Genomic DNA, 20,480 nt, shown 5'->3' on the forward strand with positions numbered 1-20,480 from the left:
TTTTATGGAGATTAAATAACATGAGGGTATTCCAGATAAATATTAATAAAAATATTTGTTTTTAATTAAGAGGATTATTAAAAGAGATATCTTGATTTTTTTACATAAATGAATGACTCCAATCATACTATAAAGTTTAAGTCACATATTTTAATTTATCTCATACGTGTGGTTAACATTTATGTATGTCATTTTTCTTGGCATTTTATGGTTAATTATTCTTTTTAGCAAAGTTAAAATGTCCTAGCTGTCTTTACTGTGTTTTTCTAATTCAAACAGTAGATGCCAAATAAAATGTAAAGGATTCAAAACTTTTTTCTTGATAATAAAAATACTGAGGAAAAAAATATTTCAGACAGTTTAATGTTAACCCAGAGAAATACTTATCCAATCCAGCAAACATCAGACAATGCCAAACTGAGGAACATTCTACAAAGTAACTGGCCTTCAAAAATGTCAAGGTCATGAAAAACAAAGATTATACCAAAGAAATGTCCCAGATTAGAGACTAAAGAGGCATGACAACTAAATGCAATGTGTGATCTTGGATTGGATCAAGTATCATCTCTCAATTCTAGACTATATTGTTCTCTAAAGCTCCACTTTTTCACAATAGCTCTGAATTTGTATTACAATTATGGTATACTCTTATACGTAACCCACCCAAGAGTTCTTAGGGAGCTTTCTAAGTAGTTTGCATTGGAAGCCCAAAAAAGAAAATGACACTCGGTAAGTCACAGTGTGATGACCAGTAGGAAAATTCACTACTCCATAGAACCTCTACTCCAACCAGAAAATCCACAATGACAGTCCCTTACCCAGTGAATAAACTTCACAAGCTTTTCAAAGGCAAAAGAGTTTGTCTAGGACACACAGCAGGTGACCATTTTGCCACAATTTTCAATGGATAACCTAAAATTAGAGTTTTGAATTGCTCACTCTCATTAACTTACACAAAATTTGGAAGATGTACAGGGAACTTACAGCTCAAAAATTCAAAGGCTCTTATGGCCATTAACAACACTCATCTATCTAAATGACCTGTTTTTTTTTTTTTTTTCCCTCAACTTAATCAGTTGTGAGTCATAGCAATACTCAAACAACAAATAAACTAACTGAGCTTCTACTTTGGGTTAGGCTACCAGTTATGTGCTTTAGGACATAGCTGTTCTCAAGGTGCTTATAATCACATGAATGTTTAAATAATAATAGAGATCTTAATGATAAAACAAGACACGTGCATTCAACAAATACATTCAAACAACAAGCAGACCAACATGACAAAGAATCAGGGAAGGAACAAAATATTATTGCTAGCCTGGGAAAACCTTATGAAGTAGGTAGAAATGAGTAAGATTTTAATGTTAACTGTCAATATGGAGAAGCCAAGAAGGGAAGAGCAACCCATGTAAGGAAAAAGTATATGCAAAGTCAGTCACCAAGCTGGGAACAGGCAAAGTGTCCTTGGAGCAGTGAACAGAAATGACTGGCACTAAGTACATGTCCCAGTAGGGCCTACATGTCAATCCATTAGTAACAAAAAAAATCAAGGCAACCTCTTCTCATCATCTCCAGTAATAAGATGCCATCTGAGCATGGGATTTTTTTTTTGCAAAATTTAATCATATTTTATCAACACTCAATTTGGAACTAAACAATATATACATTGTTGTTGTTAGTTGTTGAGTTGATTCCAACTCAAAGTGACCCCATATGTGCAGAGTAGAATTCTTCTATAGGGTTTGCAAGGCGATGTCCTTCTGGAAGCAGACTGTCAGGCCTTTCTTCCAAGGCATCTCTGGGTGGTTGGAACTACGAAACTTCTGGCTAGCAGTCGGGTACTTAACTGTTAAAAAACTATTGCTGTGGAGTTGATTCCAACTCAGACGCATACATACGTGTGTGTGTGTTTTAAATTCCAGACACCAAACTGTTCCATAACACCCTATATATTGAGTGTAAGAGAAAACTGCCCTATAGATTCCAGAGGCAGACAACCTAAGTTGATACCTGACTCCTTCACTTAACTATTAGCTATAAGATTTGGGAGAAAATACCTAAATATTCCCAATTTAGTTCTTTTCCCCTCTACTTTAAATAAGATAATATTCCCTACAACATCATGGTTATTGTGAAGAATGAATGAAATAATCCACATAAAGAACTTAACACAATAATGGGTCAGTAAATGTTAGTCCTTGATAGTACTTCAAAGTTACGAGCAAGGTTAACATTTAAAGGTGAAAGGAAATATTTTCTATTTTCTGTAAGGGTGTATGAATCATGTATAGTTCCTGATAGCTATAATATCATGCTTCAGGAAGAGAAAAAGAAAATAACTCTACCTACGGGTAGCTTTCCTGTGGATTAAAGGGGATGCACCACGGTTTGCTTCAAAATCTACACTGAGAAAAGTCAAAATAAAAGTTGGACACTGGATTGAGATTTATGATGAACTCACTGATGCATTTTTTCCTACTTCTAGCCATTGAGCAAAAAGATAATCTAGGATGTCACAGACCTTGAGCCTGAAACAAAAGAAAATCACTAAGGAAGACTAATAGAGACAGCAGAAGCCTGGCATGCAGCTTTCCTTGAGTGCCAGGAACTAGCCAGGAACAGACACCTACCACAAAAAAGGAACAGAGGCAGAGACCCCAAAAGTAATTTTCTTTAATTAACAGTTTTTAACATGAAGTCTTTAACAACCAAAAATGGTGTGGCATAGAAAAAGTACAAACTGAGTCCCAGATGGTGTACGAGGACATTTAAAAAAAAAAAAAAAAAAGCCTACAAGAAACCAAAAAGAAAAATATTTTAAAAACAAAACTCTGCTTTTGACTTCATTTGGAAAACGCTTGTCAAAAAGTTTCCATTTGTAATCAGAAGTAAAACACGCATACATGTATGCATCATTTCTTTTGTTAACATGAATGAATTGTCATTCCCCTGGCACGCTGTTATGAACACATAGGCTTAGAGTGAGGAATGGATCAGTATGCATGTTGCATTTCTTAATAGAATACAAATTTAAAGCAATGCTGCATCTTCCCCCCAATATCTGTAACTTTGATGGTTTGTCATCAGTTTCCTCAACAGGACTGACTAAATGTTTTGAAAGAACATGTCTATGTTTACTGCTTATATCATCATTTTCCTTCTCAGATTTTCTTATGTTTTAACAGATGTAGTTTATGTGTGAAGTCGCTTGTTTTCCAAAAACTTCCATGATACTGACATTCCAAACCACAAAAGGAAATGGTCCTTCACCCAGGGATCAGGTTGCAAATACTTCTCCACTTAGCATTTATCGTGCCACTATTTCACAGTATGAGTACCACTAGAGAAAAGTTTGAATATTTATATAAGCAAATCTGTCAATCTATTCTCTTATGACATTTTGGTTTGTCATGCTTGGACAAGCATTCACAATCCAAAATTAACCGAGAGATTTTAATGTATTTTTTCTCTTAAAGACTTTTTAGTATATTTTTATGCTTAAATTCATAATCAACTAGGATTTATTTTGGTGTATGGTAAGGAAGTGGAATCTAACTAATTTTTTGTTCTCAATACTAAACAAGCCATTCTTTGCCACTAATTTGAAATGCCACATTTAAGACACATATACAAACCACACTCTCACACTTGCACATACATATACATACCACGCCTGTTTCTGTAATCTCCAATCTGTTTAAACGACATTTTTGTCTAACCCTGTAACAATACCATGCTGATTTAATTATTGTAGTTTTATGGTATCCTTTACCATCATTATCTTTAAAATAGTGTAACTGACTCTTGTGCCCCCGCTTTATTTTTTAGAGTCAATTTGTCCAGTTTCCCCTTACCTCCTAACCTACCATGCCCCCAATACACGCACACCCACATCCCCCATCATAGTTTCAATTAGCTATCACTAACATATTTATTTTATATATAAAAAAATTAGGGCTATGAATTTTCTACAATCCACATTTATTAATGTGTAAAATTCTCGTGGTTGTTTACTAATTTTCCTCTGAGGCCTGGTTTGTCATCTACTTTTGTAGATGACATATTTGAAATATCTGAAAATAACACACCTTTTGTTTGCATGTTTATTAGGTACAAAGTTGTCTGTATAAGAATGTGTAAAGAAAATCAAACGTTATTCAAATCTTTATATTCATTTTTTTTGGGCTATTTAATATGACAATTTTGGGAAAGATGTGTATTAATATTACTCGCCGTGGATATGGTTTTGTTAAATTGTCTACTTAAAACTAAGGTTTTATCAAAACCTACTTAAAACAAAAGTGTTCACTTTTCAACCTATCATATTGTAAGTATATCTGGGAATGATGCTGTTTGGTATATAAAAGATTCTGAGTGTTAGAACTGCTAATGGATTATATCATGTGTCACTATAAAACACCCTCTCTTTTTTTCTGAAGCAGTGTAACTACACTAGAGTACTTTCACAGATACTGATATGGCAATCCTTACTTTCACGGTGCTAGCATTACCTGCTAGAATCAATATATTCTTTTATTGGTCTGTATTAGGATTTGTCTTCTAAACAGGACAAAACTATTTTTGCTTTTTTATGTAATCTGGGAGTACTTGACTTTTATTAAGATAAATTACGCCCTTTATAGTTATTATGACAACTGATATGTTTAGCCTAATTACTGACATCTCATTTTATTCTTCCTGTTTATGATATACTTTTACTGTATTCTTTTAGCCCTCCTTGATTTTTTCCATACCTAAGTTGTCTTTTAATTTTCTTGTACTTTGTAGCCACTTATAGCATTTCACAACTTATGCAGTCCTTTATATATCTGTCAAATTATTAGGCTAACCAATCTGGGTCCCTCAATACAGGAGTGAACAGGAAATTAATTTTTTCCTCTTTTTTATGCCTGCCCAACCAAAAATAATCAGAAAATATTCTGTATTTGGGGTAGTAACAGTAAGTCATCTTAAAATAAGACCTCTTTGGAACTGAATAAACCTACGTATTACCTATTATGAGCCAGGAAAAGAAAGAGAGAACATGTAACTTCATGATTAATTAGTAAGAAGTTAGTTCCATGTATCTTTCCAACACCTCTACATCCTGCAAAAGACAAAGCTCTTACCGTTTCTTTTGGAATCTGCATCTGGCTTGGCTCTGCATTCTAGAAGAATTGAAGAAAAACATAAATACAGACTGACCAAAGCCATCTTCAACACACAGGGACACAAAGCTTTATTTAAAAGAAATTTTGTTGGTTCTCAAAAATCCACAAAATATATAAAGCATGATTATATTCTTTTTTGTGTGTATGTGTGTGTGTGTTTTAAGATTTTTTTTCCTAGATGTAAATTTTTAATGAACAAGTAAAAATTACTTTGGAGGGGAACAAATCTTACCAAACTGCTTTTCCTGTTCATGGCACTGTTTATAATATTGTTTTTTAATTCTCCTGAATAAATTTAAATTATAATGTATATAATAATTTGATAGTTAGACCAGATAAAAACAGTCTGAATCACAGTCTGAACCACAAGCATTATACTTTTAAAAATTACACAAGGAATGTGATTTTTTTTCATATAATATAAAGTTGCTTTAATTATATAGATACTTACAGGTTGATTTATTAAATAGGCACATATTAATAAAAGTATTTAGTCTTAAACACAGAATTTAAACACAGACACCCCAAACAGAGGAAGAGAAAGATTTGTTACTTTGATTCAAAGATAAATTTTTTAAACACCCCCTGTAACTTAAGTCTTCATTCAGGTTTTCATTCTTTTAAATCTTGAAAGGCAGCTGCAAGGTGCACAATAGATTGATGGCCTAGTAGCTCACTCTTTAATGAAAAGCTCACAAGCCATAAACTAAATAACAACAAAAAAACAAAACAAAGTAAGCGGCAGAAGGGAAAAACAGAAGCCGGGAAGATCAAAATTGAACGAGAAGAACCTGAATAACCCTAAGCAAGCTGTACGCTGGCACCAGCTCTGGAAAGACTGCTTAAGAGCAGTGGTTCAAGCTTTAGCAATTTAATGATGCTAACTATTGCCCAGGCTGAGATAAAGTGAGGAAGTATTAAAGCCCATCAAATCACATCTAAAGCTTATTTTTCTTTTAGAAAGTGCTCATTTACAATTTAATAGAGGCATCTCCAGATTTAAGATCAGATGGCATTTTAAGCACAAAATTGGATAACAGTAGGAGAAAAATGGGAAACAGAATTTAAATTGAGAAAGAATGCATTAAACATTTTCAAATATAAATAAAGACGTTTCTATAGTTTATTCAAAACCTACTTAAAACAAAAGTGTTCACTTTTCAACCCTGTCACAAGCTAGGATTTCCACAAAAGTGCAGTAAGTTGTTGTGTGTTATCAAGGGATGGGATAGTTAGAGGACTGAAATTTATTTGGTTTGTAATAAAGGAAAAATGTTATCAACCATGACATATCCATACGTGAAGTTAGAGCCTATGGGGATCAGGCTATGTGACAAATTTGGGAACTGCATCCTTAAATGTTTGCCGTAAAGATAAATAATAAAGATTAACTGTTGTTTAGACAAAAGCTGGCTGAAAGAGATATCAAATATTCTAAAATGACCCAACTAGAATCTGTTTTGAAATATTTAAAATACCACATGTATTTGAAGTAAAACAATTTCTCACCACAATGAAAGATAAAGGTATGTCCTCTAATTACCTAATGTTTGCATGTAAATAAAACCCAGTATTTTTTACAGAAAAATACTCAGAACTATGTACCTTTAAAATACATATTTCACTCACACCAATACCAATACCCCTCTGCAAACAAATGCCTTTTAATTTCATTTATATCACCTCAAATAATGTCATCTATATTGGCAATTAACAGTCGTGGGGCTTATTTCCACTTAGGGTCTTTTTATTTTAAATAATAATAATCTTTTCTCAAGTGCTCCTTTTCATGCAATAATAAGTAAACATCTTTATTTGCTTTACCTACATACACTATGAAAAATGTGTCCTTGGGCTGGAGAGAATGGTAAGCTTTCAACCACAGCCTTTGGAGTGACAGTTATGAAATAATCAACTGCTCTGTGTTCAATCTGTCCAACCGAAAGCTTTTCAGTAATGAACATTTGCTGTCCAAGACAATATCCCTACAATCTGATTTTTAAATATCTCTACACTCATGACTGTGGATGTCTATTTCTAAAACTGAAAGAGTATGAGAGAAAAGAATGCTTGTATTAGGTTAAAGCTGAAGGAAATATAAAATATGAAAACTCTTTGGAAAACGTCTCAATAAACATTTGCTAAAGGTAGCTGGTTCATGTGCATAACAAATCTTTCATCTGCTCTAAATCTACACACCAGTTCCCTTGGGTGGAAGGCGTCTTCCTGGCGAAAGACCAGAAGGCTCACAGTCCCTTCCATCTTGGTGCTTCTCAGCAGGGAAACAACTTCCTCTTGGGATTTGCCTGCTAAATCGACTCCATTTACCTAAAACAAATAAAAAGTTTTCAGCTGCAATTCTGTGCAAACAAAAGAAAAGACCCACATTCTAGGACTGGCCATGTCTGCTGTGGAACATAATTTTATTTGATGGTAAATTCTGCAGTAATTTGATAATCACTGGGCTTTTGTGGTGGATAAAGAAACTTAGACCAGCTATCCAGATGTAAGACGGTAACTAATAAATATTTTAGTATTCATCAATCGACCAAAAGCTACAACTGCCAGGGCATTTAAAATGTGAACTTAACACAAAACTTACAGGCTTTGAGCTAAGATATTTTGATGGTCATGTATAGTATAGGTATTCTTATACCAAAATAAAAAGGTACTGATTTCATAAGGGAGAGTAAAAATCTATCAAAAATAGTTTAATTTTCAATCAAATTGTTACTGAAAATTTTGAAGAAAAATTTTATGTTGCTTTTTAAAAGGCAACATTAAAGAAGAATCGCTACAAAATAATGACAATATTTTGGGGGAGGAAACAATATTTCACCTTAACTTTTTTTTTTTTATTAAGTTATAAGGGAATTCTACCGGAGAAAAGAGATTTAAAATATATCCAACTCCTAGGGAAGTGCATCACTTTTATCTCATAAGAAATGTAACATCATTACCAGAAAGCACAACAGTAGAGAGTGGAGGTTTCTTTAAAAAAAAAAAAAAAAATTCTGTATTATTCTCCTCCGACAAAAAAATAACATGTTTGTTTAAGGTAATTAAGCATATGACTTAAATTATATCAAAATTTTCCTGCAGTTAAAATTTGTGTTGGCCATACAGGGGAAGACAGCACAACTGCACTAAACCAAAAGCTAAGAAGTTTCCTGAATACAACCAAACACTTCGAGGGACAGAGTAGCAGGGGCCGGAGTCTGGGGAACATGGTTTCAGGGGACATCTAGGTCAACTGGCATAACAAAGTTTACAAGAAAATGTTCTGCATCCCATTTAATTGGTGAGTGGCATCTGGGGTCTTAAAAGCTAGCAGGCGGCCATCAATTGGTCCAAACCCACCTGAAGCAAAGGAGAATAAAGAACACCAAAGACACAAGGAAAATATCAGTCCAAGAGACAGAAAGGGCCACATAAACCATAGACTCCATCAGCCTGAGACCAGAAGAACTAGATGGTGCCTGGCTACCACCAATGACCACTCTGACAGGGAATAAAACAGAGAGTCCCGGATGGAGCAGGAGAAAAGTGGGGTGCAGATCTCAAACTCTAGTAAAAAGACCAGACTTGATGATCTGACTGAGACTGGAGGGACCCTGGAAGACACAGCCCCCAGACTCTATTAGCCCAGAACTGAAACCATTCCCGAAGCCAACTTTTCACACAAAGATTAGACTGGACTATGTGACATGAAATGATACTCATGAAGACAGTGATTCTTAGCTCAGGCAGATACATGAGACTAAATGGGCAGCTCCTGTCCAGAGGTGAGACGAGACAGCAAAAAGGGATAGGAGCTAGCTGAATGGACCTGGGAAATGCAGGGGGTGGAAAGGAGGAGTGTGCTTTCATAGAACAAGGAGAGCAACTAGGGTCACATAACAATGTATGTATAAATTTTTGTATGAGAAGCTAAACTGAGCTGTAAACTTTCACTTAAAGCACAATTAAAAAAAAAATTTTTTTCAACGAGGTCTGTTTGATCTTGGCCTCTCTCCAGCCACAACCTTCAACAAACCTGGAAGAAAGAAAAAAAAAAAAAATTGTGTTGGAACCCCTACCTCACTGCTAAAAAACCAAGGAAAGATATGAGTAAAAACAGGTTCAAAGAAAGCAAGATATCTCTAGGCAATTTTAAAAAAAAGAAAATTTAGCTATTTGATACTTTCTAAAATGTATGATTACAAATATCCACATACTCAGGAAAAATTGCCCACGGAATTGTAATACATATTGTACAGATTTGACTATAGATACAGCAAGTTAGGTTTAAAACATGTGAAAACGAAGCTTCAGTTTTAAGAGAAAGCTGACTACTACAGAAAACGAAGCCAATTTCTGAAGAAATACAGGTTGCAGGCTCTTCACGCTTTTCAAAAAGAAAAACAAAAGTCTTTGTGATATGTCTAAAAGAAAGCAATAATGTGATTAAACAGAGAGAGAGACTCAAAAACAAAGTGATTATATTGTGAAAGGAAAGAAGGAATGGAGAAAGTGAGAAAGGAAGGGAGGGAGAGAAGAAGGAGGGATGAAGGAAGGAAGAAAAGAGGACAGAGATAACAGGACAGACTCTTTTTTTTTTGGACATAGAGGAAAAGAGGATTGGATTCAAGTCCCAGCTGAGACACTTACTAAAACATAACATAACTGCAAAATTGGACTAATACTATTCAATTTATACTCCAAGGACAAGTGGTCCTTCTAGAAGTAAAACTCTAAATATAAATTGTACTCAAGCTCTTCTTTGAAACTATCTTTGAAATATATAAACATACATAACTTTTATTTATGTGAATGTTTGTGCGCTCACATAAATAGGTGCAAAAGGAAGAGAGAGAGATTGAGAAATAATATACTTCATTAGCCATTCTTTTCTTAGTATTTTCTGCAGACTACTAGTCCGTATTCTTATCAGCAGATTTTATGTTTCCCAATTATTAACTGCAGTACCTGTGTGGTGCAAATGGTTAACATGCTCAGCTGCTAACCAGAAGGTTGATGGTTCGAACCTGCTCAGAGGAGCTTTGGGAAGAAAGGCCTGGCGATCTACTTCTGAAACATCAGCCCCTGAAAACCCTATGGAGCACAATTCTACTCTGACACACATGAAGTTGCTACACTGATAGAAAAATGGAACAAACAGTAAGGGAGTAAGGTTTAAGGATCTAGGCCCAAAATAAAGAAAAAAATCTGGAAACTATTCCTTTACTCCATTATTTTTCAAAAAGTCTTTAGGAGAGCTTGATCTGGAAAGGTCAATTCACTACATAGGAAACTACAGGCGCAGAAAAAAGTTTACTTTATTAAAAGTTTACTTTAAGATTGATATTTCAGTACCAAAACCCAAACCAAACCCATAGCCACTGAGTAGATTTGGACTCACAGCAACCCTACAGGACAGAGTAAAACTGCCCCATAGGGTTTCCAAGGCTGTAATCTTTACAAAAGCAGATTGTCACATCTTTCTCCTATGGAGTGGCTGGTGGGTTAGAACTGTAGACTTTTCGGTTAGCAGCCAAACACTTAACCACTATGCCACCAGGGTACTGGTTAATAATTACCAAAACCAGTTGCCACTGAGTCAATATCGACTCATGGCAACCCCATTTGTATCTGAGTAGAATTGTGCTCCATAGGGTTTTCAACGGCTGATTTTTGAGAAGCAGATCGGCAGGTCTTTCTTCCCAAGGCTCCTGTGGGTAGGTCCGAACAACCAACCATTTGGTTAGCAGCTGAGTGTGTTAACCGTTTGTACCACACAGGTACTGCAGATTATAACTGGGAAATACAAAATCTGCTGATTAGATTACAGACTATGTAGTCTGCAGAAAATACTAAGAATGGCTAATAAAGTATATTTTTTCTCAATCTCTCCTTTTTATTCCTATTTATGTTGAACGCACATTCACATAAACAAGTTATCTACGTTTACGTATTTCAAAGAAAGCTTCAAAGAACAATTAACAGAAACTCAGAAGGTACAGAAAGGACCTTTTGAAAAACTATTTCTTTTCTTTTTCTGACATTTGACTCTTACATCTCAATTCATTCTCTATGCTGCCATTTCAGAATTTCTTTGTTCCTCTCAACAAGACACACTGTGTTCATTTATTTCATTTGTCTCTGCTTTAATTGCAAAGTAGATAACAATTGTATATCACCAGACATAAATATAAAATCTAGAAATACAACCTAATAGACACTATACTTACATAATGACAAAATGTTATAAACCAAACGTTCTAAATAATGAAAATTTCATGAGTCAACTAAATGAAAAGATAGTGTTTCATGAAATAACATAAAAAATTCCAAAAGGAAATACATTGCTTTGTAATGCATACTTCTGCTAAAATGTATAATCTATTTCATACTTTATGAAAATATTAAAAAGATTTTATTCATCAAAACGGAGCTTTTCATGAATTAAGGAACTTCATATTTAGAGAAGTCACTCACCTCTATAAGTCTATCCCCTGCCTTGAGTCTGCCATCTTGAATGGCAGCCCCTCTTGGAAGAATGTTTTTCACGTAAATTGGAGCTGAGCCACCTATTGTTACATCTCGGGAAGTGATGCTAAATCCTAAACCTTCTGTACCTGGATATATAACAGAAAAAAATGAATAAATATAACGAGATATCTTAAATTTTACAGGCTCAACAAACTTAAAGGATTTGTTATTCTCTCTTTACCTCAACTTGAAGACACTGTATAACTTTCACAATGGCTTACATTTCTTCTAATATCTTAAGACTGTAATAGACTTTTCAAAATAGACTATTATGATTGGTTCAAATGGTACATATATATGGAAAAATCATTTATCTAAGAAGAAGTGGCAATCTTCTCAAAGACAAGTGAAAGTTAATATACAAATATGCCTGCTGAAAGTTTTTAAATCGATCTTAGTCTCTGGGTACAAAAATAATCTTAATTTTTCGCAATGGGAAAAAAAAAAAAACTTAGGCTAAAACCCATAGTACCTCAAAAATTAAGTGTTACTCTGTAATAATGGTATCCATATTTGAAGGGTAGGGGTGGAAGCAAGGCAGCAGAAAATGTTTAGGTAGATGGAAAAGAATCTTCTAGATACAACGAAACTCTCAAAACTAACTGTTCACGGCAATTTACTGACCTGGATTGAACCATATTATCTTTACATAGTTCTCTCTTAGTTCACCTACATCTTACTTAGTATATTTCTCAAAAATAAAAAATTAAAGCAAATTTCTCAGTGATGAATCCACCTCAGGTGATGGCTATCATCTCTGAGGATCATCACATTATGTTTAAAGGTACTGAAATAAACAAGGCATTTATAAATTACTCAGCTGATCTGTATAATTTAAATTCTAGGTTCTTTGGCAGCTTTCTTGACAGGCAGGCTTATAAGCTTAATACAGTGTAGGAAAAGGGGTTATATGTCACTAGAATCAAAATGCAGTAAGCCAAAATGTACCAAGATAAAATGTGAAGATAAATGTAAGTTTCTATGAGTCACAGAATTTTTATAACACCTCTAATAATGATTAATTTCTACCTGAGCTTTTTAAAAAGTTACTTCTTAAATACAAGTCTCTATTTTGGTAAAAAATGATATGTAGGGCAAAGACTTGCTCATTCCGGGACAAATAAAGAGATCAGCTAAGGTGAAAATCTAGAAAATAATATATTTAATGTTACACTTCAGTATAAAACTCTATGTAAAGGTATAAGTATAAACAAATAAATATGGGCAAGTAATATGAATGAAAATGTGGGCTGAAGAAGAAACATAAAGCAGAAATGAAGAAAATATACCTGTAACTAAACCTACTATAAATATTCCCCAGTTCATCAAACAAAACATTCATTTACTTCAAGTCTGAAGTCACTTCAATGTGCCTGAACTGTTAATTTCTTAAGTCTTCTGCGCTGAAGACTTGAATGGCATATTGTCTATATGAAATTTTCCTAATTATTCTGCTGGGACTTTTCCATATGTCTCTCTGCTTTCATGGCACTCTAATGACTTGCAATAACATTTATTAAGAAAGAATTCTAAATTGTTCTCCCTTTGCAATATTAATTTGTAGGAACTACAAAGGCTGACTGTTATATGAACCTCAATACTATTAAAATATCAGCAATAACCTCTAAATCTGTAAGTTCAGGCAATGACCTTTAAAAGAAAGATAAATAGATATCAGTTTTCATTAGCAAAGCCAACAAAACATTTTGCACTGACTGAAACAGATTACTGACCTTCTCCTCTGACTTTATTAAAAAGCTAATTTCTACAAAAGAGCAGAGTATTTGAGAAAGCCAAAATGGCAATAAATATTAAGAAATCATAATTATGGGAGCAAGTACATTGGGGCTATTCTGTTCTGTCATGTTATATGACAGAGATCCAAAACAATGCCAAAGAATCATTACAATGAAGGCTTCCCTTTTTAGTCCTTAAGAGCTGATCTGTTTTTAAAGAATTGCTAAAACTCAAAACACGTTAGTTCACTTTTAACATTTACACACCCTATGTTTGTCATGTATTTCACTAAAAATGTTAAATGTAATGACAATTGGTAAAATTATTATCTACTAGCTACAGTGAAACCTTGTTCAATTCTCATAAAAATTGCTATTATTAAAATATCTGTATTTAGAACTAATTAAAGAAAATCAGCATGGTTCCCCATTCACATTTACAGTAAACACAATTTATTTTATAAACCACTTGTAAGTGCTGGCAGCACTTTGCTCCTTTTGTCAGACATTTTCACAGTTATTAAATTACAATCAAGATAGATACATGGGGCTTTACATCATTTAGATAATTCAAGGTCAGAAAAAACATTTCAAAGGAAACCATTATTTCTATTTTTCTCATATTGATTAAGCACAGTCTGTCTTAGATAGCATAAAATGTAATCATATCTTTTTAAATGCTGTCAAATTAAAACTGCTGATTCCTGTATTCAAAAGAATGATTCCTTATTTGCCTTTCAATGGTAAATAAAATTTCACTTCATTTAAAAACTTCATATTAATGTCAGAATTTGTTAAATAACTGTGAAAAACTGGTAATTAACTAAATGAATTTACCTTTATCAGTATAAAAGAGCAAATATATTTATAACAATGGCCAAGTAAAATATGTTACCTTTGTTGATAGATCCCAAGCAGAATTTTATTTTTTATACAGCTGTATTTGAGGTTGTTGATGTGATTTTGCTTAAAAACTACAGCTTGTCATTTGAATAGAGAAAAAAAAGGAAAGGGGATCTAATATTTCCCTCATTTGGGAACTTAAAGAGCTAAAAGAGGATTTACGCTGATATGCCTTTGTATTTGTAAAGAGTATCAAAAGTGGAGGCAAGCTGTCAACTCCAGCTCACATCAACCAAGTATTTGGAGCTGAAAATCCAGTCACCAGAAATAAGGAATTTATGGTTCACAAAAAGTTCAATAAAGAACATGATTTAGAAAGGAAACAGCAATCTCAGAGTATACAGCCTTGTAAAGCTCGGCCAACCAACTGTGTGAATGTGAGGATATGGAAAGAATCTGCTCCCAGCAACCACGTGACTTGACCAAGTCACTCAACCTCTCTTGGACCCAGTTCCATCCAACTAGGAGTTGGTTGAGTTCATAAAAAAGGAAACACTCTTTATAAGGACACTATTTTGAAAGACATGATTAAAAAGTATATCAAAATGCTTGGCTCAAAATGGATGATGAACAGCAAAAAGATATCTCAGTGCCTTGGGGGGAAACATTGACTTGGAAATCAGAAAGTCATCAAGCCCAGAAGTTGACTCTGAGCTGTGCAGGAGGCTGAACTGAAAAAGTGTGCTTCCTGGACCATGAATCCACAGTCTACGAAAGGGGGACACTTAAATAAAACTACTGGGAATGGGTACAAAGTGTTGTACAGAATTAGCAACCCATTACCACTTCCATGTCACCTTTAAAAGGGAAGCAATGTAGTATTCGGGAAAAGCAGGAGACAAAGAGCCAACAGCCTAGCTTCTCAGCCTTCTATGGTGAACCACTGAGAGCCTCAAACAAACCATCACTGCTCATCCCCAAAACGATGGGGCTGAGATGCAGGTCCTCTGAAGTCCTCATTGAGGGCCGTATCTGGACAAGTGGGCCAGTCAAAGCAGTCTAAAGTTCGTTATGTGATTGAGTTCAACAGTAACACCCCAAAAGGTCCTATTTCATTTTCACTCATTATCAAAAATTTTACTGCAGTAACAACTGCCACCATCTTGGCATAAACTTTTTTTTCAAAGTCTTATTCTCTGAACTATCAAATTTTGATTTCTGTACTGCAAAATGAATCAGAAAAGTATAAAAATTACAATTGTAAAACATGTTCAAAAGTATATGATGTAGCTTTTAAAAAAAAAATCCATAAAATCAGTTTTTTCACATAATAATGGGATGAACGTTAGGGTGTTTGGGGCTAGTTGGTTGACTTTTAAAATAAATTCCGTAAGAGTAAAACAAGATAGGCCATACCTTTCTTAAGCTGGATATTAAGTCTCTTCCCTATTTTTTTGGTGTTATAACCACTGCTTACACTCGTATTGAATACGTTTTGTGGTGCTGGAGCCAGAGCTGATGGTGGTTTCCCGGCAGAGTTTGCACTATGAGGTAGTCGTGGGTGAGAGTCTATCTGCTCGTGCTGATTGTTCAGTCTGGGCACCCTCGGTACTGCGTGAAGTCCTGCACTGTGTACACTCCTGTTATCAATATACTGCCTGTCAGGGTTGAAGCGGCTTGAATAGTAACTGTTCTTCTCACTTTGGGACAGTTGTTCGTACTGCTCTTTATTTGCTGCAGGAACCACATGAAACCAAATGATGGGTGTACGCATGGCTTGGCGAAACATATGTTGTGCTCTGAGTTTCAGAAAGAATGGAAAGTTAGCAAATTAAGACTGATAGACTAAAAGATATTATGAGCTTAATTGAGTATACTAATTATGCAACAAGAACTGACAGACTTGGTTGAAAGTGAAAAGCAAAATACTAATAACCCACTTATCAATCAAGTTTGCATGCTCTGGTATAAGCAGAGCTGTTTCTGCAAATGTAAATTTCTCATTCTCTAAATAAAAATTATCTACAACTACAGATGAAATACTGTGCTCTCAACTGTAAGTCATTAAACAATAGTTTTAAGCACATCATGAACAGAGGCATTATAAATTTAACGTTAACAGAAATTGTTGTATTGTACACAAATAATGCATGTCTTCTACGTGTTTGCCAACTGCTCCCCCCCTCATGAGGTATTTTTTAGGTATGCTATGCTAATTTTTTTTTTTTAATAGCCACATGCAAAAAAAAAAAAAAAAACTGGCATAGCAGCACTTACGAAAACACTTCGCAGGGGAGGTTGGCAAACAAACATAGAAGGTCCACATTGTTTGCGTAAAAATATGGTAAGTACAGCTTTATCCGATACAGTTTTTATAAATCATAAAATATTTCCTTACAGGAGGACCGTTTGAGTATTCAAAGAAATAACTCTCTTTAAAAATTTACTTAGGAAACTATAGAAAGCAACTAACCATTCATTATCAGCTAGGAGCCCTGCTGGCATAGTGGTTAAGAGCTTGGCTGCTAACCAAAAGGTCAGCACTTCAAATCTACCAGCCGCTCCTTGGAAACCCTATGAGGCAGCTCTACTCTGTGCTATAGGGTTACTATGAGTCGGAACTGACTCGACGGCATCTAATAACAACAAAATAATTCAAGTCTGTGTATGCAAAAATTGCAAGAAGTCAAGTGTTACCTGAATGATTCAAAATGTTAATGGTAGTGGGTCCCAGTGTTATCACATGAGAAGCAGCTAGTCAGGAGTCTTCCTGAGTCCTTAATATTTCTCCTCATTCCTGCTTTTATAATAGGAGCTGATCAACTTTTTTTCAGTTGAATAAGGACTTGAACCAGGGTAAAGAAAATTTGAGTGCGTCCAAGAGGGTGACTGAAAGGAGCTTTTTCTGTTTATTGGTACTGAGAAACACCATATGCACCAAATTTAGAAAAGTGAGTTAAGTATAACAAAAACCAGCACACTGATCAATTTTCTAAAAGGTAAGGAAGAAGCAAAATTATGAAGCCTAAATTAGACCCATAATATTTTAAAAAAGAGCTTTATCAGTCACAGGGCATTTTGAAATATAGTCTAATGGTAGTAATTACCTTGAGTTTGATTAAATTTTTAAAAGCTAGATAATGGCAGAAAATACTCCTTCCGAGTAAAATGACAGAGATCAGGGATATGTTGTTTTAAGTATTCCCATCGACTGCATTCCATCAAGCCAAAAGCATGAGAGAGAAGAAGTATAGCCAACACACTTACTGTTCAAATCTTCTATTTCGAAGGTCACCATCATTAATCCTGACAATGCAATCATTCTCATGAAAAAGATTTTCTTGTTCAGCTTTACCACCTTTCTCCAATCGTTTTACTAATAACCCCAGGGTTCTGGAACATTAAGAATGCAAATGATTACACGGGTAATAGTTCCACGGTGCACAATCTCCTACTGCTTTAATGCTGGTATATTTACAAAGACTTCCTTATAAGGAAGTTGTGATGGTTAATGTTATGTGTCAACTTGGCTAGGCTATGATTCCCAGTATTGTGTAATTGTCCTACATTTTGTAATCTAACTGTCCTCCATTTTGTGGTATTGTATGTGTTATAAATCTTAAACCTCTAAATGTTAAATGAGTCAAGATTAGTGTGGGGTGTATCTTGAGTCATGCCCTTACTAATGTCATGCTCTTACTCAGGTCACATCCTTACTGAAGTCACACTCTTACTCAAGTCACCACCTTGCTCAAGTAAGGGGAGTTTCTGTGATGGTGTGGCCTGCATCTAATATCTATGAATGTTCTGGCAAAGCTCTCTCTCTCTCTCTCTGGATCCTGCATCCAGCTCATCATTATCTGACGTCCGGCTCTTGGGACTTGAGCCAGCAGTCTGCCATTTGACCTGATTCTCCAGCTTCCGCAGCCCCTGCAACCACGCGTCAGGAAAAGCCTCCAGCCTGACACCTGGCCCACGGACCACAGACTTGGGATTCGCCAGCCTCTGCAACCACATAGCCATTTCCTTGCGATAAATCTCTTGTGTGTGTGTGCGTGCGTGCGTGTGTGTGTGTGTACATGCTTCACTGGTTTTGCTTCTCCAGAAAATCCAGCCTAAGACAAGGCACATTAAATCACTAATACATTTTAAAATAACACCAAGACAAAAATTTAGACAACAGTCTAAATGATATGTAGAAATTGATGCTTTCAATAAAAATAAGAAATCATTTTCTGGCTCATCAGTATTACATTTCTGAAACAAACTATACACTGCTGTCTACGCTTAAAAATGATTCACACAGGGCAAGTCCGATGGTTCAGCAGATATTGTGGTGTGGAACATGGGCTGAGTGCGTATTTGTGAATGGCTTCTGTTTTAAGACAGTCTTCTGTTTTAAGACAGCTGGTACGCTGCTGAGATGGTGGCTCTCATCTTTCTGTGGAAGTAAAGGTAACGTGCATTGTAGGTTGGAGATGGATAATAGGGAATATTTTAGAAATAGAAGAGTTTCTGTGCTTGGCATCTGAATTTGAGAGTGTCTAATATTCTGAACCACAAAATTTGTTAGCTCTCTCAAAAAGTAAGTAATGTGTGTTACCGGTATTTGAAGAAAAATAAGAAAAAGTCCACGACTGGTTCAAATAATGCTAACTACCACTTATCTCTTCGGTATTTGCCATCAAACTTTAAATTAAAAGAAAAACTTGAATGAACTTTTTTTAGACCCATATGGAACAAATCAAAATTACCATAGTAAAAATTACTAATGTATTTGGTATAGAAGACTAACCTCCTAAATGGCACAATATTCTACATACCCCAGAACAAATAGTAAACACGTTATCACATTATGTGATCACAGTATAAGGAATATCATAAGTCTTTGCCTAGTGCTGATTGCTATGATTTACTTGAACATTAGCATAAATTTTGTAACATGATCATGTGAAAATTTTTATGTGAACTTATTTTTGGCATTTCCAAGCTGGCATTTTCTTTTGTAATTCCTAATACTTAAAGAGACATATGAAAAAAAAAAAATGCCCACATAGATACTAGAATTTAGAATACTGCATAAATAAAGGTTGAAGACACAATAATTTCCAATATGTTCTGTATGTTTTCCAATAGAATTTCAACTTGCAGTATCCTGTATATGCTTTCCGATAGAAATATATCCAAATAGATAGCTTCCTCTTCTAAACACTTAGAGTAAATATTGTATCTGTTTTATGGCCATTTATCTCATTCTCCTGCTATACTTACTTACATATACACCTTATCTCTACTATTGCATTGTGAGCTCCTGGCAGATAAAGAAAACAGAATTCAGAAATACACTTTTAAGCACTTAGCTCAGTAGTAAGAACTTGAAAAAAGACAACTGAACGAATGGGGTGATTGAGTTTAGCTGAAGCAAATAAGTCTTATATTTCTAATACGGTAACTGCAAAACAGAATACAAGTGAAACAGCTTTTAGATTCGGATCCTTTCTTTCTTTCTTTTTATGAAAGTATCATTTTATACCAAAAATATAATTCAATGGAACTGAATAAGCAAAGGTCCTATTTCACATGGTTCACCTGCTACTTTGCGGTATAACCTTGCTTTTTCCATGAACATGAGTCACTGATTAACTTCAACTGAGTTTTGATCATTATGTATAATAAAAAGACAGTGTGTTTCACCAGGGTCAAGTAAGTCAAAGTACATGAAAAGTACCAGGTGATAATATGTGAGTGTTTTCTGTAATTGTACTGAGTATTAGCACATACGCTCTTATTAGGGTGGAGTCTAAATTGTTAGGGACTAAAGAAGACAATAGTATTCAGAAAAATTCTAGCTATTCACTACCATATGTAGAAACTAAACAAATACAAATATTCTCTCACCTCAAAGGTAAGAATAATAATTACACTACTATAGCTACAAGAGCAAATTAACTGTCTCAGTATTAGGAAGAATGAGATTCCATAACAGGCCATATGCGCCATATTGTCATATCCACAATTGCTCTCCCTAGCCTTCTCTACTGTTTGTATCTATCTGCCAATCAACAAAGTGTTCTATCAGAAGAATTAAACAAGTTATTAGATAGATGTGTGATCCTGCTAAGTGGAAGACATTAATTTGAGAAATCACATTACATCATAGTTACTGATAACACTAGAACTGGGGGAAGACACTGTACCA

General features: G+C 34.8%; 1 protein-coding gene across 8 annotated transcripts in view; it reads right to left on the minus strand.

Annotated features, from left to right (window-relative positions):
* The window catches only part of PARD3 (par-3 family cell polarity regulator), a 651,375-nt gene that overhangs the window by 303,575 nt on the left and 327,320 nt on the right, over positions 1–20,480 (minus strand). For 5 of the 8 annotated variants that reach the window (XM_023741946.1, XM_023741944.1, XM_023741945.1 and 2 more), the window contains 4 exons: positions 17,549–17,674; positions 15,698–16,080; positions 11,649–11,788; positions 7,371–7,499 (listed from right to left, as the gene is read on the minus strand). In XM_023741946.1, the coding sequence (XP_023597714.1) occupies positions 7,371–7,499; positions 11,649–11,788; positions 15,698–16,080; positions 17,549–17,674 (778 nt within the window). Of the gene's footprint in view, positions 1–5,129; positions 5,169–7,370; positions 7,500–11,648; positions 11,789–15,697; positions 16,081–17,548; positions 17,675–20,480 lie in introns of all 8 variants that reach the window. The other 3 variants (XM_023741942.1, XM_023741940.1, XM_023741939.1) reach the window with 1 other exon arrangement.

The sequence above is a fragment of the Trichechus manatus genome, unplaced genomic scaffold, assembly GCF_000243295.1.
Source record: "Trichechus manatus latirostris isolate Lorelei unplaced genomic scaffold, TriManLat1.0 scaffold00195, whole genome shotgun sequence".
Lineage (NCBI taxonomy): Eukaryota > Metazoa > Chordata > Mammalia > Sirenia > Trichechidae > Trichechus > Trichechus manatus.